The following is a 25,000-nucleotide window of genomic DNA, read 5'->3' as shown; positions in this document are numbered from 1 at the left end:
GGTCCTGTGCTCTCCTGCTGAGTCTGACTTGACCAGCCTGGCCCCATGTTCACACGAGGAAGCGGACACTCGCCTGCTTCTACATGTGGCAGATGCTGTGCAGAAGGGATCAGGAAGGTTGCCATACGCACTGTTCATACTGATGTAGTCGTATTGGCTGTGGCTTCATTCAACAACATCAATCCTGACGAGCTGTGGATGGCTCTTGGTACTAGATCCAGCTTCTAATACATAACTGTTCACCAACTGGTTTCCACAATGAACCCAAGACAACGTGCTACTCTACCCATCTTCCATTCCTTCACAGGGTGTGACACTGTCTTCTTTCACTGGCAGGGGGAAGAAAACTGCCTGGGAGATTTGGAAAGTGTTCCCACAGGTGACTGATGCCTTTGAAGAACTCTTACACATGCCAAATGATGTCAGTGAGGCTGTTAGGTGCAACCAGACATCTTAATATCGATGCATATATATGGATAATGTGTGTGTATTACTTGTACTGGTGTGTACTATACATGTGTTTGAGGTAAAAGACCTCACTTTACTTTAAGTTTATTGACTATGTTTAGTGTACATTGAAAATTAAGATTGCATAGATGATCTTACATAATGCAGGCTGTTCTGGACATCATAAGAATGTAAATGTGTGTTTCAATAAATCTGAGCTCATTAAAGCACTTGTCATGGTTGCATCCTGTGATTATTAAGGCTCTCCAGATGATAAATGACTAACACATGGCAACATACTGGTTTTATGCTTCCCTAAACTGACAAACTGCATCAAAATAGTGAAAAAATTAAAATTTCAATATAATTGAGGTCCTGGACCTCAATTATAAACCTCAGAGGTCAAATCTGACTTTCCTCCCGATCTTAAAATGAAGCTTATGGTATAAAAACATGCTTTAGTCATGGAAGATCTCAGGAGCCTGAAGCTCTCAGGAGCCTGAAGCTCTCAGGAGCCTGAAGCTCTCAGGAGCTCTCAGGAGCCTGAAGCTCTCAGGAGCTCTCAGGAGCCTGAAGCTCTCAGGAGCTCTCAGGAGCCTGAAGCTCTCAGGAGCTCTCAGGAGCCTGAAGCTCTCTGAAGATCTCAGGAGCCTGAAGCTCTCTGAAGATCTCAGGAGCCTGAAGCTCTCTGAAGATCTCAGGAGCCTGAAGCTCTCTGAAGATCTCAGGAGCCTGAAGCTCTCTGAAGCTCTCTGAAGCTCTCTGAAGCTCTCTGAAGCTCTCTGAAGCTCTCAGGAACCTGAAGCTCTCTCTGAAGCTCTCAGGAGCCAGACGCTCTCAGGAGCCAGACGCTCTCAGGAGCCTGAAGCTCTCAGGAGCCTGAAGCTCTCTGAAGCTCTCTGAAGCTCTCTGAAGCTCTCAGGAGCCTGAAGCTCTCAGGAGCCTGAAGCTCTCTGAAGCTCTCAGGAGCCTGAAGCTCTCAGGAGCCTGAAGCTCTCTGAAGCTCTCAGGAGCCAGACGCTCTCAGGAGCCTGAAGCTCTCTGAAGCTCTCAGGAGCCAGACGCTCTCAGGAGCCTGAAGCTCTCAGGAGCCTGAAGCTCACAGGAGCCAGACCATGTGGTGGTGTCAGGACCTTGTAGGCATCGCTCTGGACCAGGATGACGAGCTCGAAGGCGGCCCCAGGTTTGAGGGGCCGGACTTTGTGGATCTCCTCTGGGCCCCAGAGCTCCTTCAGCAGAGTGTTACACACGACCACGCCCTTCTTCACTCGAGGGTTAAAGTGAAACGCCACATCTGCCCTGGGCCTGGCACTGCTGCCACACGTCAGGTCCACCTGGAAACTGAAGACACCAGACTAAAGCAGGTCTAAAGCAGGATTAAAGCAGGATTAAAGCAGGACTAAAGCAGGACTAAACCAGGACTAAAGCAGGACTAAAGCAGGACTAAACCAGCTAAACCAGGATTAAAGCTGGTCTAAAGCAGGTCTAAAGCAGGACTAAAGCAGGACTAAACCAGGACTAAAGCAGGACTAAACCAGGATTAAAGCTGGTCTAAAGCAGGACTAAAGCAGGACTAAAGCAGGACTAAAGCAGGTCTAAAGCAGGACTAAAGCAGGACTAAAGCAGGTCTAAAGCAGGACTAAAGCAGGACTAAAGCAGGACTAAAGCAGGACTAAACCAGGATTAAAGCAGGACTAAACCAGGACTAAACCAGGACTAAAGCAGGACTAAAGCAGGACTAAAGCAGGACTAAAGCAGGACTAAACCAGGATTAAAGCTGGTCTAAAGCAGGTCTAAAGCAGGACTAAAGCAGGACTAAAGCAGGACTAAAGCAGGACTAAAGCAGGTCTAAAGCAGGACTAAAGCAGGACTAAAGCAGGACTAAAGCAGGACTAAAGCAGGACTAAACCAGGATTAAAGCAGGACTAAACCAGGACTAAAGCAGGACTAAAGCAGGACTAAAGCAGGACTAAAGCAGGACTAAAGCAGGACTAAACCAGGACTAAACCAGGATTAAAGCTGGTCTAAAGCAGGTCTAAAGCAGGACTAAAGCAGGACTAAAGCAGGATTAAAGCAGGACTAAACCAGGATTAAAGCTGGTCTAAAGCGGGTCTAAAGCAGGACTAAAGCAGGACTAAAGCAGGACTAAACCAGGACTAAAGCAGGACTAAAGCAGGACTAAAGCAGGACTAAAGCAGGACTAAAGCAGGACTAAAGCAGGTCTAAAGCAGGACTAAACCAGGACTAAAGCAGGACTAAAGCAGGTCTAAAGCAGGACTAAAGCAGGACTAAAGCAGGACTAAAGCAGGACTAAAGCAGGACTAAACCAGGATTAAAGCAGGACTAAAGCAGGACTAAAGGAGGACTAAAGCAGGTCTAAAGCAGGACTAAAGCAGGTCTAAAGCAGGACTAAAGCAGGTTTAAAGCAGGACTAAAGCAGGACTAAAGCAGGACTAAAGCAGGTCTAAAGCAGGACTAAAGCAGGACTAAAGCAGGTCTAAACCAGGACTAAAGCAGGACTAAAGCAGGACTAAAGCAGGACTAAAGCAGGACTAAAGCAGGTCTAAAGCAGGACTAAAGCAGGACTAAAGCAGGTCTAAAGCAGGACTAAACCAGGACTAAACCAGGTCTAAACCAGGACTAAAGCAGGTTTAAAGCAGGACTAAAGCAGGACTAAAGCAGGACTAAAGCAGGACTAAAGCAGGTCTAAAGCAGGTCTAAAGCAGGACTAAAGCAGGTCTAAAGCAGGACTAAACCAGGTCTAAACCATGTCTAAACCAGGACTAAACCAGGACTAAACCAGGTTTAAATCAGGTCTAAACCAGGTCTAAAACAGGTCTAAACCAGGTCTAAAACAGGTCTAAACCAGGTCTAAACCATGACAGACCTGTCGGCGTCTGAAGGCAAAGTTCCCTGGATCAGGAGCATTTCTCCGGGAACGAGTCCTCCGAGAATCGTCCCAGAGAATGGAATCATCTGCAAAAATGGCATTTTACATAAAGAACTAAACCAGGACTAAACCGGGTCTAAACCAGGACTAAACCAGGTCTAAACCAGGTCTAAACCAGGTCTAAACCAGGACTAAACCAGGACTAAACCAGGACTAAACCAGGTCTAAGTTATTGGAGAATTTTCATGGATTCCAGAAAATTGTGACTCCAATTAAAATCTTATGTTTTTTACAAAATGTTTAACCGGGACAAGGGATTTTTATCGATCACTTCCGTCTTATAAATGTCAAACTAAAATGTAAGAATAGAGAATGTTTAAGATGATAAATAGAGAATGTTTAAGATGATAAATAGAGAATGTTTAAGATGATAAATAGAGAATGTTTAAGATGATAAATAGTGAGTGTTTAAGATGATAAAATAAGAAACAATGGCGTGGTTTCAGATTGAAACTAACGAGGAGAGTATGACTTGTTCTTACGCAACAATAACTCATTTAACACGTTTAAATCGTGACAGTGAAACGTAATTAAAGTCAAATGAAGTAGAAAAAGCCTTACCGGCTTCACAAAGGTCTGTCTCGGGTTTGAAAAGGACATTTTGGTGCTAAATCGATCAAACTAAACTAAAGTCCGACTCTGCCCCGCTGTTTACTTCCGGGCTGTGGAGCTGGACTGCGCATGCGTGGAATATGTGCACATGAATTACATTTTAAAGTAACGTTAATTTTACTTTAGCACTTTTAATTTAGACTTTATTTTGTGGACAAAACCCGGTAGAAATGATAAGTGGCAGAATGAGAGGAGCAGAGTTCTAAATCACTGGAAACAAAGAAGACTTTAATTCATCCAAACATTGGGCACAAAGGGCTGTTTAGTTTTAAATGTTTTACATGTTTTCTATGTTTATTAAAGAGCATAATTCATACACCAGATAATGTAAAGTGCTTCACAGCAGGAAAAATGCATAAAAATCACAAAGACAGAAATCACAAAACAGTTTTCAAGACATAAAAGAAAAGAGTGCAAAGACATTGTAAATGTTCCAGATTGAAGCTTTAACTATGTGAGTGATGGAGCTAACAAACTGTTCAGCACAGACTTTAGAAATCTGGAGGTGACACATGGAGGCAGCTGTAGATGAACTCAGACTGTGACGATCTCATGGACAGTTTTGTCAGTTACAGGTGCAAAGTGAGTCCGCTCTAAGTGTTCAGGTGGTTTTAGGGTCATTTTTTGCCTTGTGGGATTTATAGCATTTTTAATGCTCTTTGCTGTGGGTGGGGCCACTCTGCTGTGGGTGTGGCCACTCTGCTGTGGGTGGGGCCACACTGCTGTGGGTGGGGCCACTCTGCTGTGGGTGGGGCTACTCAGCTGTGGGTGGGGGCTCTTTGCTGTGGGTGTGGCCACTCTGCTGTGGGTGGGGCCACTCTGCTGTGGGTGGGGCCACTCTGCTGTGGGTGGGGCCACACTGCTGTGGGTGTGGCCACTCTGCTGTGGGTGGGGCCACACTGCTGTGGGTGGGGCCACTCTGCTGTGGGTGGGTCACATGCTGAATAAGACTGAAGGTTTCAAGGACAGCATCAAGCTCTTTAGCGTTTCTCTCACACTTATTCTCCACATGAACATTGAAATCACCTGTAATGACCAAACCATCAAAGTCTGTGCGACTGAAACATCTCAGTAAAATCATCAATAAAACATTGTCAGTGCTGGAGAGGCTGGTGTAAAACAATGAAGAGAATGAGACTGTTTTAGCTCCATTTTAAAGGAGACAAACTCAAATGATGAAAACACCCCAAAAAGAACCTGTGGGTCATTATTTCATCTCTAAAGAAGCACAGACTCCGCCCCCTTTTGTTTTCTCGTGTGTCAGATTCAAACGTTAAAGTTGGTGGAGCATAAAGAGTTTTCAGTTCTCACTGTTGTGCTCGTCAGGAAGTCCTGATGCCCCGAGTCAGCACTTTAAAAAGTTAGTTAGTAACTTTACTCTGTCAAATCTAGTTACAAACTTTAGTGAGTTGTATTTTATATAAAGCATTCACTTATTTTTATTAATCACCTCATTTGTGTGACAGTTTTTGCGACTGTTGCTAGGCTACAGACATTTAGAGTCAATGATAAACTGGGACATTAATATTTGATACAAAATCAAAGTGAGTCCAGCCTTTTCTGTTAAAGTCAAATGAAGCATTCACTTGGTCAGTTTGATACATTCTGACCTCAAATGTATCTTTAAAAACACAGAGGTCCTCTCTGTGACCGACTCAGAAACAAGCCTCAAAAGACTGAAGTTTGAGAACAAGGACCATGTGAAGCTACAGCAGACCATCACAGGTCAACAGAAGCCTGAGCCAATGACCTTATGACCTCTGAACCTTCCGGAGAAACAAAGATGAGACAGAGTTCAATTCATTTATTTCACAACTAAAATCTGTACAAAAATATATAAAATATCTACAATGAGGTTGTGCCTCACAAAGAACCATTAACCTCCAATTACATCTGAACATGAGGTTGATGCGGTTTCACAACTGCAATATTCCAAAACGAATACAGGAAGTTCTACTCGACAGGTTAAAACAATCATTTCTAATTGTACATGTTAAGACTTTAAATACATTTTAAATCAAATAAAAAAAAGGTGTAAATCTGAGGCTTTAAAGAGGACGACATGACCCTAAAACTCCAGGTCAGAGGTCACGAAAGGAAACCATTTCAAACGTAAACAACATGAAGCAGTAACTGAACATGAGGAAAGTCTTATTGTGCAGATAACGTCTTAAAGTATAAGTTCAGTGCTGTGATTGGCCGCTGAGACGGCGCATGTGATTGGCCGTCTCAGAAGTCTGCGTCCAGCCTGAAGGTGTTGTCACTGGTCCCAGACATGACTCCCATCCTCTGATACTCTCCCACTCTCTTCTCAAAGAAGTTGGTCTTTCCCTCCAGAGAAATGTTCTCCATGAAGTCAAACGGGTTCTCCGAGCGGAACATCTGCAGAAGCACACGTCAGGGCTAACGCCAACAGCCGGGGCTAACGCCAACAGCCGGGGCTAACGCCAACAGCCGGGGCTAACGCCAACAGCCGGGGCTAACGCCAACAGCCGGGGCTAACGCCAACAGTCGGGGCTAACGCCAACAGTCGGGGCTAACGCTAACATCATCTGAGGGCTTAGCTGTGATAAACATTGCGCCCCCTGCTGTCAGTGCTCAGTCGTGCGTTGCTTCTCGTCTGTTCTGTCAGTGACCTTTGACCCTGAAACAGAACAGACTCAGCTCCCATCATCAGCTGAGGTCCGTACCCCTGCGCAGCTCATCACCGCACCAACAGCAAATACTACACATACTACTACTGCACACAGTACTTGTCCTGCAGTTGTACCTTGTCGAAGCCCAGCTCCAGCAGAAGTCGGTCGGCCACAAACTCGATGTACTGCTTCATGAGGTCACAGTTCATCCCGATCAGCTTCACGGGCAGCGCCTCCGTCAGGAACTCCTGGGAATGACAGGGTCAGAGGTCGTTTAGATGGAGGTCACTCTGGATCTGAAGATCTCACCTACGAAAATACAAACTTGGGCCACAGCGTCACTCGCCTTTGTCTGAACTAAAGCTGGCCACGCCCCATTTACATACAGGAGGCGGGACTAAAGGTGAAGGAGTGAGAGGCGGAGTTTTAAGGTGAAGGGCTTCATGTCCATTCTAGATCTGAGCCGAGCTGGACACGGGTCAGATGTGTCCAGCTCGGGTGTGTCTTTATACGTTATTTTTAACACGGATATCCTCTTTCCGAGTAAACCCAAAGTTTTATCTCTAGCCTTATTTTTAAACCAAATTCAGTCTGTCCCGCTCGACACGGGCTCCGTCCCGCTCAGAGTGTGTGTTACCTGCTCGATGGCAACGGCGTGGGCGATGATGCGTTTGACGGTCTCAGAGCTGGGCTTGTTCTCCAGGTGTTTGAACATGAGGCAGGCGAAGTCACAGTGAAGACCCTGAGCAGAACCAGAGCATGAACAACAGGATCTACAGCCGCCTCACAGCAGCCGCTTTCACAGCAGCCGCTTTCACAGCAGCCGCTTTCACACCTCGTCACGGCTGATAAGCTCGTTAGAGAAGGTCAGGCCCGGCATCAGCCCGCGCTTCTTCAGCCAGAAGATGGCAGCGAAGGATCCAGAGAAGAAGATCCCCTCCACAGCCGCGAAGGCCACCACTCGCTCCCCTGAAGACCAGAGTCACACTGAGACCAGAACCAGGTCTAGACCCGCTCTACAGACCAGAACCAGACCTGCAGTACTCAGACTTACCAAAGGCGGCGCTCTTGTTGCCGATCCAGTTGATGGCCCAGTCGGCCTTCTTCTTGACACAGGGCAGAGTCTCCACAGCGTTGAACAAGTATTCTCTGCACCACAGAAAAGACCAGGCTTATTTTCATCTTTAAGAGGCCCAAACAAGGGCCGGGGCCCCCCCACACACACACGGGCCGGGGCCCCCCCCACACACACACGGGCCGGGGCCCCCCCCACACACACACACACACGGGCCGGGGCCCCCCCCACACACACACACGGGCCGGGGCCCCCACTCACCGCTCCTGGGGGTCCTTGATGTAGGTGTCGATGAGCAGACTGTACATCTCAGAGTGGATGTTCTCCATGGCGATCTGGAAGCCGTAGAAGCAGCGCGCTTCAGTGACCTGCACCTCCTGCGTGAAGCGCTCCACCTGCACACGGGACACAAGGGACACTCAAGACTGGGGCCGGGACGCTCAAGACCGGGGCCGGGACGCTCAAGACCGGGGCCGGGACGCTCAAGACCGGGGCCGGGACGCTCACCAGGTTCTCGTTGACGATGCCGTCGCTGGCGGCGAAAAAGGCCAAAACGTGAGAAATGAAGAACCTCTCGTCGTCCTTCAGAGACTCCCAGTGCTGCAGGTCTTTGGACAGGTCCACCTGAGACAAAGAGACACTCATGAAGACCAGGCCCCTGAGGAGAGGCTCATGAAGACCAGGCCCCTGAGGAGAGGCTCATGAAGACCAGGCCCCTGAGGAGAGGCTCATGAGCAGAAGCAGCAGCACATGTACCTCCTCAGCGGTCCAGAAGGAGGCCTCGGCCTTCTTGTACATGCTCCAGATGTCGTGGTATTTGATGGGGAAGATGACGAAGCGCCGTGGGTTGTCCTTCAGCAGAGGCTCCTCCTTCAGCAGAGGCTCCTCCTTCAGCAGAGGCTCCTCCTTCAGCAGAGGCTCCTCCTTCAGCAGAGGCTCCTCCCCCTGAGACTTCTGCTGCAACTTCTGCGCAAACATTTACTCTTAAACTCACGTTTATCAGAGAAAACCACGTTCTACACAGAAGATCAGAGAGTTCTAACCCCAACTCACTGATCCTGGAGAGCAGGGCCCCCAGGGGCCAGAGCAGGCCTCACTTAGGCCCGGGGGCCAGAGCATCGTCCAGATGTTAATAATCTATATTGTCTCTAGTTCAGGTCAAACTGCTGCAGTGACTTTAGATCTAGAGCTGTGAATGTGAGTTTGGGCTCTAATAGTGTTAAAGTGGTGACACGCCCGCCGCCCAAGGGCGTGTCACCACAGGGCGTGTCGCTGCCACAGACACGCCCTGTGGTGACCCAGAGGCCTCGCTGTCCAGCTGTGATGGACACATGTCGTTGGTTCTAGAACTTTATGAAACTCTGTCCAGATCTAAATGTGATCCATGAGGATCGTTTTGTTTTATGCAAGTTAAACTCGTTAAACTAAAAACACAAAGTGAAGCTAAAAGTGCTCATGTGACGTCACTGCAGAGAAATATGCCTCAGTGGCTTTAATTCATCAGATGTTTCCTCTGCTGCTGTTGGCGCCACAAACACGTCACTTTGGGCGCCACATTTGCACAAACTGCGCATTTTTAACGCAAAATAAAGACTTTTCCTCCTGATTTAAGCCGCTTCTGGAGCTCTTACCTCGGGACAGAAGATGTTCCGCGCCGTTTTTGAAGCCAAGATCCGGGTGTTGGAGAGACTCGGGGGCTGCAAGAGCCAAACAGAGTTAAACCCGCGTTAAACAGAGTTAAACCCGCGTTAAACAGAGTTAAACCCGCGTTAAACAAAGTTAAACCCGCGTTAAACAGAGTTAAACTAGAGTTAAACCCGGTACAAGTCCAGGGAGCTTCTCCGGTTCTTACCGTGTTTTCTTTGTTCAAACTCATCGCGCTCATTTTGCTGCTCACGACGTGTTCGTTCCTGTCGGACAGAGGAGAGCGCGCGGTCAGCATCTTCAGGGTCACTTCAAACGCACCGACACAATAAATAGAATAAATAAGAGTGTAAAAGCGCGGGCTCTAAAGGCGCTAGAGCTAAAAGGAGCTAAAAGGAGCTAAAGCAGCAGGAGAGGCTCTGGAGCTCTGCAGCGGGAGCTCTGCTTTATTCAAGTCTTGGCGCTGGAAAGACAAAGCGTGACTGACGCAGCCAATCAGAGCTTACGTTCAGTGCGTGGGGGTTACGCACGCGGCGCTACAAACGGCTCCAAACGGCTCACAAACGGCTCCAAACGGCTCACAAACGGCTCACACACGTGTAGAAACTGCGATATGAAGATGGACAGCCTCAGGCACATCGCGCTCACATTTCAGAGCCAAAGGACGAGTTTGTCGGGAGTTTTCGGGACATTACTGTGGCCGGTAAGAGAGCCAATCACAAGCGACGTAAAGCACGTCACATCCGGGTTCAGCGGCGGGAAATCCGAAAAAAGGAAGGTCTGTGAAAAGTGTTACCAAACCTCCACAAAGAGAGTTACGAAAGCAAAAAGACAAAGACACAGCTAACGTTAATATTGTGCCACAAAGAGAACATCATCATTTGAGTCGTTTAAACTGATTTAAAACTCTAATTGTTGCTGTGAAACGATTGTTAAACTAAATGTCATGATCATTTGAATAAATCCAGTTTGTTCCTGTGTGTAAAGTCACATATACTAAATGTAGCTGTATTTGAGAGAAAAGCTCAAAATAACAAGCGTTAAATCAACATCAGAACAGTTTATTTCAATGTTTTCACTTGGACAAACACGTTGTACGTTTGAGCTTGTTTTATGGTTAAAAAGTCAATCTTTTTGTTGGATTAAACTCTTAAAAATGAAGAATGCTACAACAAAAAGGATAAATGTGACTTTTTTCTTCAGATGAGTCACATCCACACAACATTCTAGAGCCACTTTACCTCGATGGTCGCCATGGCAACCCTTTAGCCCCTCCCCAGAGCCACTTTACCTCGATGGTCGCCATGGCAACCCTTCAGCCCCTCCCCAAACCCAAAAGAGGACGAACAAGAAGTGAAAATCTGAATCCAGACGCAGTTTAGTGAAATGTGAAGCTCCTGAACAGCTGCAGGGTCCCCCTCGACGTGCGCGCTCATGTCCTCTCCTGACCAGCTGCAGGGTCCCTCTCGACGTGCACGTTCATGTTGTTTCCTGAACAGCTGCAGGGTCCCTCCTGCCGTGTGCGCTCATGTTGTCTCCTGTACAGCTGCAGGGTCCCTCCTGCCGTGCGCGCTCATCTTGTCTCATGCACACCTGCAAGGTCCCTCCTGACGTGCGCGCTCATGTCCTCTCCTGACCAGCTGCAGGGTCCCTCTCGACGTGCACGTTCATGTTGTTTCCTGAACAGCTGCAGGGTCCCTCCTGCCGTGTGCGCTCATGTTGTCTCATGCACACCTGCAAGGTCCCTCCTGACGTGCACGCTCATGTCCTCTCCTGAACAGCTGCAGGGTCCCTCCTGCCGTGCACGCTCATGTGGTGATTGAGAGAGGAGCGGTGACTGAAGGCCCTGTCGCAGATGGAACAGCTGTAAGGCCTCTCGCCGGTGTGAGTTCTTTTGTGAGTGTTCAGCGTCGTCTTCTGGGCAAACGTCCTCTTACAGAAGGAGCAGCTGTATGGTCTGTCCCCCGTGTGTGTCCTCATGTGGATTCTGAGCGTGGACTTGAGCCCGAAGCTCTTCTCGCACAGGGAACAGCTGTAAGGTCTCTCCCCGGTGTGAACTCTGGCGTGAACGTCGAGCGTCCGCTGTCGGGCAAAGGTCTGATGACACGTGGAGCAGCTGAAGCTTCGCATGTGCGTCCTGGCGTGTGCGTCCAGCGTGATCTTTTGGGTGAATGTTTTCTCACAGACTGAGCAGCTGAATGGTCTCTCGCCAGTGTGAACTCTAATGTGTCTCTCTAAAAGCAGCTGCCGCTTAAAGCACTTTGTACAAAAGGGACAGTGGTGTTTGTCGGGCGTCGTCTGTGCGTTTGGGGCGGCACTGCTCGTGGCTCCGCCCTGGACCGCTCTGCACACACCTCTCCAGTCTTTAGAAGAGTCAGAGGCGTGTCCCTCAGAGGGCTCTATGCTCATGTCCTCTCCCTGTGTCCTCTCTCTGTGCTCACTTTGTGACTCTTCTGTCTTCACACACACAGCTCTGGACTCTGGGACGGGCCTGAAAAACCACGTACAAACATCATGTGAGTGTAAAGTGCAGATCAGGGAGTGAAACCGCAGCTGGAGGTGTTTAAACGCTGGTGCCTACACTGGTTTGAGGCTCTGTTCCTCCGGCTCCTCTTTAATCTGGTTCAGTTTGAGGCCAGGACTCAGACAGGGCATCTGGACACCTGCAGGGGCCAGGCAGGGCATCTGGACACCTGCAGGGGCCAGGCAGGGCATCTGGACACCTGCAGGGGCCAGGCAGGGCATCTGGACACCTGCAGGGGCCACAGGGGAAACATGAACATCAAACTACACAAAGCACACAAAGCACACAAAAGCTCACAATCCACAGGGTGGAACGACAACGAGACAAACAAGACGTTTGGGAGCAGTTCTAAAAGGAGATGAAACAGCGCCATCTGCAGGCGTGATTCTGACACAAACCAAAGCCTGAGAAGATTAGAGACGTAAACAAAAGTACAACATAGATTTAAACACATTTTCAGGCTCTTGTGATCAATCCCAGTCTTCATGGTTCAGTTTAGGAGTTTGAACTGTTAGCTATGCTAATGCTAGCTTTTCTCAGAACTTATTTAACAGCACAAATCATCGTGTCAGATTCTGGGAGTTAGCTTAGCATCATTCACATGTTAGCCTAGCATCATTCACATGTTAGCCTAGCATCATTCACATGTTAGCCTAGCATCATTCACATGATCATACTGAGCTATAAACATCAGAACGACCAGAAACAAACCTGTGTGAGCCGAGTCCAGCTCCTGTTCCCTCTGGTTCTGTTGTTTCCTCTGGTTCTGGTTCCTCTGGTTCTGGTTCTCCTGGTTCCTCTGGTTCTCCTGGTTCCTCTGGTTCTCCTGGTTCCTCTGGTTCTCCTCTTTGGAGCGACACAGTTCCTCTTCTATAGTTCTTTCAAACAGAACAAAGATCTCTTCCGCAGCCGCAGTCAGACGCGCGTTCACCAGAGCTCTCAGCGTTTGTCCTTTAGACATGATTTAACGCACTGTTTTTAGCTTTAGCTCGCGGCTAACGGGAGCTAACAGCGGCTAACGGGAGCTAACAGCGGCTAACGGGAGCTAACAGCGGCTAACGGGAGCTAACAGCGGCTAACGGGAGCTAACAGCGGCTAACGGGAGCTAACAGCGGCTAACGGGAGCTAACAGCGGCTAACGGGAGCTAACAGAAGCTAACGGGAGTAAACGGAAGCTAACAGGAGCTAACGGGAGCAAATGGAAGCTAACAAGAGCAGACGGGAGCTAACAGAAGCTAACCAAAACGTGAAAAGCAAGAGCGTAAAACTCAAAAGTGACTTAAAACCAAAGTCACGTTTTCCCCCAATGACGTGTTTTGATGTTGTGGCGGCCATCTTTGTATGCGCAGCAGTGACGTCACTGAGCCGCCATCTTGCTCTCCGGGGTTTGGAACGTTTATCACAGAAAAGACGGTTTCTCTATTGTTCTATCGTGATTTGGCTTGCGCATGCGCACATGTAGCAGTCTGTTAGCCTCTGTTAGCGTTTCTTAGCGTCTGTTAGCTCCCGTTAGCTCCCGTTAGCCGCTGTTAGCTCCTGTTAGCCGCTGTTAGCCGTGAGCTAAAGCTAAAAACAGTGCGTTAAATCATGTCTAAAGGACAAACGCTGAGAGCTCTGGTGAACGCGCGTCTGACTGCGGCTGCGGAAGAGATCTTTGTTCTGTTTGAAAGAACTATAGAAGAGGAACTGTGTCGCTCCAAAGAGGAGAACCAGAGGAACCAGGAGAACCAGAGGAACCAGGAGAACCAGAGGAACCAGGGGGAACAGGAGAGCCAGAGGGAACAACAGAACCAGAGGGAACAGGAGAGCCAGAGGGAACAACAGAACCAGAGGGAACAGGAGAGCCAGAGGGAACAGGAGAACCAGAGGGAACAGGAGAACCAGAGGGAACAGGAGAGCCAGAGGGAACAGGAGAACCAGAGGGAACAGGAGAGCCAGAGGGAACAGGAGAACCAGAGGGAACAGGAGAACCAGAGGGAACAGGAGAGCCAGAGGGAACAGGAGAACCAGAGGGAACAGGAGAGCCAGAGGGAACAGGAGAACCAGAGGGAACAGGAGAGCCAGAGGGAACAGGAGAGCCAGAGGGAACAGGAGAACCAGAGGGAACAGGAGAACCAGAGGGAACAGGAGAACCAGAGGGAACAGGAGAACCAGAGGGAACAGGAGAGCCAGAGGGAACAGGAGAGCCAGAGGGAACAGGAGAACCAGAGGAAACAACAGAACCAGAGGGAACAACAGAACCAGAGGGAACAGGAGCTGGACTCGGCTCACACAGGTTTGTTTCTGGTCGTTCTGATGTTTATAGCTCAGTATGATCATGTGAATGATGCTAGGCTAACATGTGAATGATGCTAGGCTAACATGTGAATGATGCTAGGCTAACATGTGAATGATGCTAAGCTAACTCCCAGAATCTGACACGATGATTTGTGCTGTTAAATAAGTTCTGAGAAAAGCTAGCATTAGCATAGCTAACAGTTCAAACTCCTAAACTGAACCATGAAGACTGGGATTGATCACAAGAGCCTGAAAATGTGTTTAAATCTATGTTGTACTTTTGTTTACGTCTCTAATCTTCTCAGGCTTTGGTTTGTGTCAGAATCACGCCTGCAGATGGCGCTGTTTCATCTCCTTTTAGAACTGCTCCCAAACGTCTTGTTTGTCTCGTTGTCGTTCCACCCTGTGGATTGTGAGCTTTTGTGTGCTTTGTGTGCTTTGTGTAGTTTGATGTTCATGTTTCCCCTGTGGCCCCTGCAGGTGTCCAGATGCCCTGCCTGGCCCCTGCAGGTGTCCAGATGCCCTGCCTGGCCCCTGCAGGTGTCCAGATGCCCTGCCTGGCCCCTGCAGGTGTCCAGATGCCCTGTCTGAGTCCTGGCCTCAAACTGAACCAGATTAAAGAGGAGCCGGAGGAACAGAGCCTCAAACCAGTGTAGGCACCAGCGTTTAAACACCTCCAGCTGCGGTTTCACTCCCTGATCTGCACTTTACACTCACATGATGTTTGTACGTGGTTTTTCAGGCCCGTCCCAGAGTCCAGAGCTGTGTGTGTGAAGACAGAAGAGTCACAAAGTGAGCACAGAGAGAGGACACAGGGAGAGGACATGAGCATAGAGCCCTCTGAGGGACACGCCTCTGACTCTTCTAAAGACTGGAGAGGTGTGTGCAGAGCGGTCCAGGGCGGAGCCACGAGCAGTGCCGCCCCAAAGCCAGCTCTGTCCCCCCAAAACAAGTCTGAACCAGAGACCAGAGCCACAGGATCAGCTGAAGGGTATTATGTGTCAGGAGCAGCCAAAAGGTCTGGAGACATGCCCAGAGACACGCCCAGAACAGCCGAAGGCTCCAGAAATGACAAACACCAGTGCCCTTTTTGTTTCAAGAGTTTTGGGGACGAGCTACTTTTCGAGCGACACGTTGGAGTTCACACAGGAGCGAGGCCATTCAGCTGTCCACTCTGTAGAGTAGGCTTTTCCTTGAAGGGCAATCTGGACGCACACATGAGGATACACACTGGTGAAAAGCCTTACAGCTGTTTAATTTGTACGAAAACATTTTCCCACAAAACAACGCTCAAATCACACGCAAGAACTCACACTGGAGAGAGACCATTCAGCTGTCCAATTTGTGATAAAACATTCACCCAAGGGACGTACCTCCAATCGCACGTTAGAACACACACAGGTGCCAAACCATACAGCTGTTCAGTCTGTAATAAAGGCTTTTCTCTGAAGGGGGGTCTTGACAAACGCATGAGAATGCACACGGGTGAAAAACCTTACAGCTGTTCAATTTGTACGAAAACATTTTCCCACAAAACGACACTCGAATCTCACACAAGAACTCACACAGGAGAAAGACCTTTCAGCTGCCCAGTGTGTGACAAAGGCTTTGCAAAGAGCTGTAATCTCACGAGACACTTGACGACTCACACAGACGATAGACCATTCAGCTGTTCAGTCTGTAGCAAAACATTTTCCCTCAAGGCGAAGCTGGAATTGCACCAAAGAACTCACACAGGAGAAAGACCTTTCAGGTGACCAGTCTGTAACAAAGGCTTTGCAAAGAGCTGTAATCTCACGAGACACTCGACGACTCACACAGATGACAGACCATTCAGCTGTACAGAGTGTGCCTGAGGCTGGTGGCTTGAAGTGATGTCAGGTTTCGACAGTAAAACAATGATTTCTGACTTTTTTAATACATTATAAACCAAAGGTGTAAATCCGACTGAAAACTTCTAGAAAGAGAATATTTGTGAATAAAATGTATTATTGATAAAAGATCAGACGGTTAATCGTTGCAGATCGTCTGAGAAATGGATCAGGTTCAAATGTGTCGCTTCCTTTCTTTGGACTGTCGTGTTCTAATAAAGCAGCTTTAACAGAGAGAGATCATGTGACGTCCCGGGAATCGAACCCATGATCTCCTTATTGGGGGGTGAGAGTTCTAACCTGTCTTTAATAAATCAGGCCCCTCCCCCTGTGTGATAATGAGGGATCCACCATAGGGTCTGAAGCTGTGTGGGAGGGGCCAAAGGCTCTTTATCATGTTCTCTTTGTTTATGTGAGTGCAGTTCTTGGTTGTACCAGGAGGTGGCACTTTGACCTTATGACCTTCTGTTATAACGGAGCTGCAGCATCAAGAGCAGACTTCAGAGAATTCATGGTCAAGTGGACAGACCGGTCACTGCTCCTGTCACTGCTCCTGTCACATGACATGTCACTGCACCTGTCATTGCACCTGTCACATGACATGTCACCGCACCGGTCACATGACAGGATCACATGACATGATCACATGACAGGATCACATGACAGGATCACATGACAGGATCACATGACATGATCACATGACAGGATCACATGACATGATCACATGACATGATCACATGACATGATCACATGACAGGATCACATGACATGATCACATGACAGGATCACATGACATGATCACATGACAGGATCACATGACAGGATCACATGACATGATCACATGACATGTCACTGAATATTGGCTCTATTATTTCTTTGAATTTTGAGATAGATTTTTCAGATTTTGTCCTTTTCATTATAACTTTATTCTGTGGGACTGGATGATCTTTAAGAATAAACTGAAAATGTAATTATGAAATGATCTGACAATATAGGGTTTTGGGGGAGACAATGAGGTCATTAATCTCTGTTCCATACGTTAGGTCAGATCCAGAGTGTGAGTCGCTTTATTTACAGAAAACCAATGCTGTCTAACAAGGCGCTGAAGGCATTACTGAGAGAGTCATCACTCACGTTCACCTGGATATTAAAGTCTCCAGCTATAACTACTTTATCCCAGGCTAACTCTAAGTTTGATATAAAGTCAGAAAACTCTGTTAAACTCTGAAAAGGACCAGGAGGTCGGGAGAGAACAATGTTTTTTCATATTTGGACACGTGATTGACACATGAGGCTTTCAAATGAGTGAAATGTGTCGTTAGTTTTAGGACTCGTATGAGATGACTGCCACGCCCCCACCTGGGGTGAACTCATTTAGTCTGACATAATCTTAGTCTTGTTGAAGCCACGTTTCAGTTCGAGCTGAAGATCTATGTTATAGTCACTAATTAATTCATTAACTAAGAGCGATTTAGAGGAAATTGATCTAATGTTTATCAGTCCACATTTTATGTGCTTATTCATTTGTATATTTGTGTCATTTGTGTTATTTTTTAAGTTGTTTGGTCTGAGCCTGAAATAGTTTTTCTGAGGTTTGACTTGTTTTGCATTAGTTTTATAATAATAGTTTCATTATAATGCCACATGTTCTATAACAATCTGTTTCAATGATAATTAATTATTCAGTAAAAACCGAAGAGGAAAATGAGGCCCACATTGTTCCTGTTTGTCATTTATTGAGAAAGTGAATTTCTGTCCAGTTTACAGCCTCAAAAAGGTCAAGCGGATGTGGCATCAGGCTTGATTTAGGAAACAATGAGGAGTCTAGGCTCCTGACACAGCTCTACCACCATCACCACACCAGGAAGAACAGGCTCCTGACACAGCTCTACCACCATCACCACACCAGGAAGAACAGGCTCCTGACACAGCTCTACCACCATCACCACACCAGGAAGAACAGGCTCCTGACACAGCTCTACCACCACCACACCAGGAAGAACAGGCTCCTGACACAGCTCTACCACCATCACACCAGGAAGAACAGGCTCCTGTCACAGCTCTACCACCACCACACCAGGAAGAACAGGCTCCTGACACAGCTCTACCACCATCACCACACCAGGAAGAACAGGCTCCTGTCACAGCTCTACCACCACCACACCAGGAAGAACAGGCTCCTGACACAGCTCTACCACCACCACACCAGGCAGAACAGGCTCCTGACACAGCTCTACCACCACCACACCAGGCAGAACAGGCTCCTGACACAGCTCTACCACCACCACACCAGGAAGAACAGGCTCCTGACACAGCTCTACCACCACCACACCAGGAAGAACAGGCTCCTGACACAGCTCTACCACCATCACCACACCAGGAAGAACAGGCTCCTGACACAGCTCTACCACCATCACCACACCAGGAAGAACAGGCTCCTGACACAGCTCTACCACCACCACACCAGGAAGAACAGGCTCCTGACACAGCTCTACCACCATCACCACACCAGGAAGAACAGGCTCCTGACACAGCTCTACCACCATCACCACACCAGGAAGAACAGGCTCCTGTCACAGCTCTACCACCACCACACCAGGAAGAACAGGCTCCTGACACAGCTCTACCACCATCACACCAGGAAGAACAGGCTCCTGTCACAGCTCTACCACCACCACACCAGGAAGAACAGGCTCCTGACACAGCTCTACCACCACCACACCAGGAAGAACAGGCTCCTGACACAGCTCTACCACCACCACACCAGGAAGAACAGGCTCCTGACACAGCTCTACCACCACCACACCAGGAAGAACAGGCTCCTGACACAGCTCTACCACCACCACACCAGGAAGAACAGGCTCCTGACACAGCTCTACCACCATCACACCAGGAAGAACAGGCTCCTGACACAGCTCTACCACCACCACACCAGGAAGAACAGGCTCCTGACACAGCTCTACCACCATCACACCAGGAAGAACAGGCTCCTGACACAACTCTACCACCACCACACCAGGAAGAACAGGCTCCTGACACAGCTCTACCACCACCACACCAGGAAGAACAGGCTCCTGACACAGCTCTACCACCATCACCACACCAGGAAGAACAGGCTCCTGACACAGCTCTACCACCACCACACCAGGCAGGCTTGCTTGTTTTTGTGGTTGAATTAAAGGGCTCACGTCACATTAAAGGGCTCACGTCACATTAAAGGGCTCACATTTTACCCGATCGACTGCGTTATCCAGACAAAATAACAACACTTTTCATAAAACCTGCAGGAAACAGGAAATATTCAGTCATTTATTTATTTCAAACAGTTTAAAAGAGAAAAGCTGAAAAACGGTTTGAAACGGTCTTAGAAAGTAACAGTGAAATACATTTAATATTTACATTTAAATGTAATTTACATTTTTCAACATAAAACTACAAACAATCCATACATTCAAACGTGTCTCATAATGTGAGACCATTCAGCTGTGCTTTAGTCACATTCTCTGCTTCAGATGCACCACAAGAGGGAGCTGTTTAGTCCTGGTTTAGTCCTGGTTTAGTCCTGGTTTAGACCTGGTTTAGACCTGGTTTAGACCTGGTTTAGTTCTGGTTTAGTCCTGGTTTTGACCTGGTTTAGACCTAGTTTAGACCTGGTTTAGACCTGGTTTAGTCCTGGTTTAGACCTGGTTTAGTCCTGGTTTAGACCTGGTTTAGTCCTGGTTTAGTCCTGGTTCAGACCTGGTTCAGACCTGGTTCAGACCTGGTTCAGTCCTGGTTTAGTCCAGGTTTAGACCTGGTTTAGACCTGGTTTAGACCTGGTTTAGTCCTGGTTTAGTCCTGGTTTAGACCTGGTTTAGTCCTGGTTTAGACCTGGTTTAGACCTGTTTTAGTCCTGGTTTAGACCTGGTTTAGACCTGGTTTAGTCCTGGTTTAGTCCTGGTTTAGACCTGGTTTAGTCCTGGTTTAGTCCTGGTTTAGTCCTGGTTTAGACCTGGTTTAGTCCTGGTTTAGACCTGCTTTAGACCTGGTTTAGTCCTGGTTTAGTCCTGGTTTAGACCTGGTTTAGACCTGGTTTAGTCCTGGTTTAGACCTGCTTTAGACCTGGTTTAGCCCTGGTTTAGTCCTGGTTTAGACCTGCTTTAGACCTGGTTTAGACCTGGTTTAGTCCTGGTTTAGTCCTGGTTTAGACCTGGTTTAGTCCTGGTTTAGTCCTGGTTTAGACCTGGTTTAGTCCTGGTTTAGACCTGCTTTAGACCTGGTTTAGTCCTGGTTTAGTCCTGGTTTAGTCCTGGTTTAGACCTGCTTTAGACCTGGTTTAGTCCTGGTTTAGACCTGCTTTAGACCTGGTTTAGACCTGGTTTAGTCCTGGTTTAGTCCTGGTTTAGACCTGGTTTAGACCTGGTTTAGTCCTGGTTTAGTCCTGGTTTAGTCCTGGTTTAGACCTGGTTTAGTCCTGGTTTAGTCCTGGTTTAGACCTGGTTTAGATCTGGTTTAGTCCTGGTTTAGTCCTGGTTTAGTCCTGGTTTAGACCTGGTTTAGTCCTGGTTTAGTCCTGGTTTAGACCTGCTTTAGACCTGGTTTAGTCCTGGTTTAGACCTGCTTTAGACCTGGTTTAGTCCTGGTTTAGACCTGGTTTAGACCTGGTTTAGTCCTGGTTTAGACCTGGTTTAGACCTGGTTTAGACCTGGTTTAGACCTGCTTTAGTCCTGGTTTAGTCCTGGTTTAGACCTGGTTTAGACCTGGTTTAGTCCTGGTTTAGTCCTGGTTTAGACCTGGTTTAGACCTGGTTTAGACCTGGTTTAGTCCTGGTTTAGTCCTGGTTTAGACCTGGTTTAGACCTGGTTTAGTCCTGGTTTAGTCCTGGTTTAGACCTGGTTTAGACCTGGTTTAGACCTGGTTTAGTCCTGGTTTAGACCTGCTTTAGTCCTGGTTTAGTCCTGCTTTAGACCTGCTTTAGTCCTGGTTTAGACCTGCTTTAGACCTGGTTTAGTCCTCGTTAGTCCTGGTTTAGTCCTGGTTTAGTCCTGGTTTAGTCCTGCTTTAGACCTGGTTTAGTCCTGGTTTAGACCTGGTTTAGTCCTGGTTTAGTCCTGGTTTAGACCTGGTTTAGACCTGCTTTAGACCTGCTTTAGAACTGGTTTAGTCCTGGTTTAGTCCTGGTTTAGACCTGCTTTAGACCTGGTTTAGTCCTGGTTTAGACCTGGTTTAGACCTGCTTTAGACCTGGTTTAGTCCTGGTTTAGACCTGGTTTAGACCTGGTTTAGACCTGGTTTAGACCTGGTTTAGTCCTGGTTTAGTCCTGGTTTAGACCTGGTTTAGACCTGGTTTAGACCTGGTTTAGTCCTGGTTTAGTCCTGGTTTAGACCTGGTTTAGACCTGGTTTAGTCCTGGTTTAGTCCTGGTTTAGACCTGGTTTAGACCTGGTTTAGTCCTGGTTTAGTCCTGGTTTAGTCCTGGTTTAGACCTGGTTTAGACCTGCTTTAGACCTGCTTTAGTCCTGGTTTAGACCTGCTTTAGACCTGGTTTAGTCCTGGTTTAGACCTGCTTTAGACCTGCTTTAGACCTGGTTTAGTCCTGGTTTAGACCTGGTTTAGACCTGCTTTAGACCTGGTTTAGTCCTGGTTTAGACCTGGTTTAGACCTGGTTTAGACCTGGTTTAGTCCTGGTTTAGTCCTGGTTTAGACCTGGTTTAGACCTGGTTTAGTCCTGGTTTAGTCCTGGTTTAGACCTGGTTTAGACCTGGTTTAGTCCTCGTTAGTCCTGGTTTAGTCCTGGTTTAGACCTGGTTTAGTCCTGGTTTAGTCCTGGTTTAGTCCTGGTTTAGACCTGGTTTAGACCTGGTTTAGTCCTGGTTTAGTCCTGGTTTAGTCCTGGTTTAGACCTGCTTTAGACCTGGTTTAGTCCTGGTTTAGTCCTGGTTTAGACCTGGTTTAGACCTGGTTTAGTCCTGGTTTAGTCCTGGTTTAGTCCTGGTTTAGACCTGGTTTAGACCTGCTTTAGACCTGCTTTAGACCTGGTTTAGTCCTGGTTTAGTCCTGGTTTAGACCTGCTTTAGACCTGGTTTAGTCCTGGTTTAGACCTGGTTTAGACCTGCTTTAGACCTGGTTTAGTCCTGGTTTAGACCTGCTTTAGACCTGCTTTAGACCTGGTTTAGTCCTGGTTTAGTCCTGGTTTAGACCTGGTTTAGACCTGGTTTAGACCTGGTTTAGTCCTGGTTTAGTCCTGGTTTAGACCTGGTTTAGACCTGGTTTAGTCCTCGTTAGTCCTGGTTTAGTCCTGGTTTAGACCTGGTTTAGTCCTGGTTTAGTCCTGGTTTAGACCTGGTTTAGACCTGGTTTAGTCCTGGTTTAGTCCTGGTTTAGTCCTGGTTTAGACCTGGTTTAGTCCTGGTTTAGTCCTGGTTTAGACCTGGTTTAGTCCTGGTGTAGTCCTGGTTTAGACCTGGTTTAGTCCTGGTTTAGACCTGCTTTAGACCTGGTTTAGTCCTGGTTTAGTCCTGGTTTAGACCTGGTTTAGTCCTGGTTTAGTCCTGGTTTAGACCTGGTTTAGTCCTGGTTTAGACCTGCTTTAGACCTGGTTTAGTCCTGGTTTAGTCCTGGTTTAGTCCTGGTTTAGACCTGCTTTAGACCTGGTTTAGTCCTGGTTTAGACCTGCTTTAGACCTGGTTTAGACCTGGTTTAGTCCTGGTTTAGTCCTGGTTTAGACCTGGTTTAGACCTGGTTTAGTCCTGGTTTAGTCCTGGTTTAGTCCTGGTTTAGACCTGGTTTAGTCCTGGTTTAGTCCTGGTTTAGACCTGGTTTAGATCTGGTTTAGTCCTGGTTTAGTCCTGGTTTAGTCCTGGTTTAGACCTGGTTTAGTCCTGGTTTAGTCCTGGTTTAGACCTGCTTTAGACCTGGTTTAGTCCTGGTTTAGACCTGCTTTAGACCTGGTTTAGTCCTGGTTTAGACCTGGTTTAGACCTGGTTTAGTCCTGGTTTAGACCTGGTTTAGACCTGGTTTAGACCTGGTTTAGACCTGCTTTAGTCCTGGTTTAGTCCTGGTTTAGACCTGGTTTAGACCTGGTTTAGTCCTGGTTTAGTCCTGGTTTAGACCTGGTTTAGACCTGGTTTAGACCTGGTTTAGTCCTGGTTTAGTCCTGGTTTAGACCTGGTTTAGACCTGGTTTAGTCCTGGTTTAGTCCTGGTTTAGACCTGGTTTAGACCTGGTTTAGACCTGGTTTAGTCCTGGTTTAGACCTGCTTTAGTCCTGGTTTAGTCCTGCTTTAGACCTGCTTTAGTCCTGGTTTAGACCTGCTTTAGACCTGGTTTAGTCCTCGTTAGTCCTGGTTTAGTCCTGGTTTAGTCCTGGTTTAGTCCTGCTTTAGACCTGGTTTAGTCCTGGTTTAGACCTGGTTTAGTCCTGGTTTAGTCCTGGTTTAGACCTGGTTTAGACCTGCTTTAGACCTGCTTTAGAACTGGTTTAGTCCTGGTTTAGTCCTGGTTTAGACCTGCTTTAGACCTGGTTTAGTCCTGGTTTAGACCTGGTTTAGACCTGCTTTAGACCTGGTTTAGTCCTGGTTTAGACCTGGTTTAGACCTGGTTTAGACCTGGTTTAGACCTGCTTTAGACCTGGTTTAGTCCTGGTTTAGTCCTGGTTTAGACCTGGTTTAGACCTGGTTTAGACCTGGTTTAGACCTGGTTTAGTCCTGGTTTAGTCCTGGTTTAGACCTGGTTTAGACCTGGTTTAGTCCTGGTTTAGTCCTGGTTTAGACCTGGTTTAGACCTGGTTTAGTCCTGGTTTAGTCCTGGTTTAGTCCTGGTTTAGACCTGGTTTAGACCTGCTTTAGACCTGCTTTAGTCCTGGTTTAGACCTGCTTTAGACCTGGTTTAGTCCTGGTTTAGACCTGCTTTAGACCTGCTTTAGACCTGGTTTAGTCCTGGTTTAGACCTGGTTTAGACCTGCTTTAGACCTGGTTTAGTCCTGGTTTAGACCTGGTTTAGACCTGGTTTAGACCTGGTTTAGTCCTGGTTTAGTCCTGGTTTAGACCTGGTTTAGACCTGGTTTAGTCCTGGTTTAGTCCTGGTTTAGACCTGGTTTAGACCTGGTTTAGTCCTCGTTAGTCCTGGTTTAGTCCTGGTTTAGACCTGGTTTAGTCCTGGTTTAGTCCTGGTTTAGTCCTGGTTTAGACCTGGTTTAGACCTGGTTTAGTCCTGGTTTAGTCCTGGTTTAGTCCTGGTTTAGACCTGCTTTAGACCTGGTTTAGTCCTGGTTTAGTCCTGGTTTAGACCTGGTTTAGACCTGGTTTAGTCCTGGTTTAGTCCTGGTTTAGTCCTGGTTTAGACCTGGTTTAGACCTGCTTTAGACCTGCTTTAGACCTGGTTTAGTCCTGGTTTAGTCCTGGTTTAGACCTGCTTTAGACCTGGTTTAGTCCTGGTTTAGACCTGGTTTAGACCTGCTTTAGACCTGGTTTAGTCCTGGTTTAGACCTGCTTTAGACCTGCTTTAGACCTGGTTTAGTCCTGGTTTAGTCCTGGTTTAGACCTGGTTTAGACCTGGTTTAGACCTGGTTTAGTCCTGGTTTAGTCCTGGTTTAGACCTGGTTTAGACCTGGTTTAGTCCTCGTTAGTCCTGGTTTAGTCCTGGTTTAGACCTGGTTTAGTCCTGGTTTAGTCCTGGTTTAGACCTGGTTTAGACCTGGTTTAGTCCTGGTTTAGTCCTGGTTTAGTCCTGGTTTAGACCTGGTTTAGTCCTGGTTTAGTCCTGGTTTAGACCTGGTTTAGTCCTGGTGTAGTCCTGGTTTAGACCTGGTTTAGTCCTGGTGTAGTCCTGGTTTAGACCTGGTTTAGTCCTGGTTTAGTCCTGGTTTAGTCCTGGTTTAGTCCTGGTTTAGTCCTGGTTTAGACCTGGTTTAGTCCTGGTGTAGTCCTGGTTTAGACCTGGTTTAGTCCTGGTGTAGTCCTGGTTTAGTCCTGGTGTAGTCCTGGTTT

At 47.6% G+C, this 25,000-nt stretch overlaps 4 protein-coding genes and 1 long non-coding RNA gene across 7 annotated transcripts in view; 2 read left to right on the top strand and 3 right to left on the bottom strand.

The window, feature by feature from the left end:
• Positions 1-4,073, bottom strand: part of lgals8a (galectin 8a) — a 9,728-nt gene extending 5,655 nt beyond the window's left edge. For all 3 annotated transcript variants that reach the window (XM_072439623.1, XM_072439716.1, XM_072439805.1), the window contains exons 1-3: positions 3,959-4,073; positions 3,335-3,423; positions 1,581-1,788 (exon numbers count right to left, since the gene is read on the bottom strand). In XM_072439623.1, coding sequence (XP_072295724.1) covers positions 1,581-1,788; positions 3,335-3,423; positions 3,959-3,997 — 336 coding nt within the window. In that variant the 5' untranslated portion in view covers positions 3,998-4,073. The remainder of the gene's footprint in view (positions 1-1,580; positions 1,789-3,334; positions 3,424-3,958) is intronic.
• Positions 1-11,621, top strand: part of LOC140356021 (uncharacterized) — a 355,422-nt gene extending 343,801 nt beyond the window's left edge. Inside the window, exon 2 of the long non-coding RNA XR_011926051.1 lies at positions 11,559-11,621. This is a non-coding gene — a long non-coding RNA (uncharacterized lncRNA). The remainder of the gene's footprint in view (positions 1-11,558) is intronic.
• On the bottom strand, positions 6,149-9,706 carry LOC140349064 (ribonucleoside-diphosphate reductase subunit M2-like). The gene is made up of 10 exons (XM_072435661.1): positions 9,573-9,706; positions 9,352-9,417; positions 8,477-8,686; positions 8,228-8,344; positions 7,982-8,115; positions 7,700-7,794; positions 7,481-7,614; positions 7,283-7,387; positions 6,780-6,893; positions 6,149-6,391 (listed from the first exon to the last, which is right to left on the bottom strand). Exons 1-10 carry the CDS (start codon positions 9,660-9,662, stop codon positions 6,239-6,241), a joined length of 1,218 nt encoding a protein of 405 aa, XP_072291762.1. The 5' UTR covers positions 9,663-9,706; the 3' UTR covers positions 6,149-6,238.
• On the bottom strand, positions 10,449-13,232 carry LOC140350162 (uncharacterized). The gene is made up of 3 exons (XM_072436202.1): positions 12,600-13,232; positions 11,946-12,117; positions 10,449-11,855 (listed from the first exon to the last, which is right to left on the bottom strand). Exons 1-3 carry the CDS (start codon positions 12,847-12,849, stop codon positions 11,126-11,128), a joined length of 1,152 nt encoding a protein of 383 aa, XP_072292303.1. The 5' UTR covers positions 12,850-13,232; the 3' UTR covers positions 10,449-11,125.
• A 160-nt stretch (positions 13,233-13,392) lies between these two features.
• LOC140382230 (uncharacterized) lies at positions 13,393-16,126 on the top strand. The gene is made up of 3 exons (XM_072465930.1): positions 13,393-14,163; positions 14,646-14,817; positions 14,908-16,126. Exons 1-3 carry the CDS (start codon positions 13,476-13,478, stop codon positions 15,920-15,922), a joined length of 1,875 nt encoding a protein of 624 aa, XP_072322031.1. The 5' UTR covers positions 13,393-13,475; the 3' UTR covers positions 15,923-16,126.
• Positions 16,127-25,000: the final 8,874 nt, after the last annotated feature.

The sequence above is a fragment of the Eucyclogobius newberryi genome, unplaced genomic scaffold (genome assembly GCF_026437365.1).
Source record: "Eucyclogobius newberryi isolate DKJ021-1_F unplaced genomic scaffold, fEucNew1.0.hap1 SCAF_1, whole genome shotgun sequence".
NCBI lineage: Eukaryota > Metazoa > Chordata > Actinopteri > Gobiiformes > Gobiidae > Eucyclogobius > Eucyclogobius newberryi.
The sequence above is the reverse complement of the archived record's forward strand: the minus strand, read 5'-3'. Positions and strand labels throughout refer to the sequence as shown.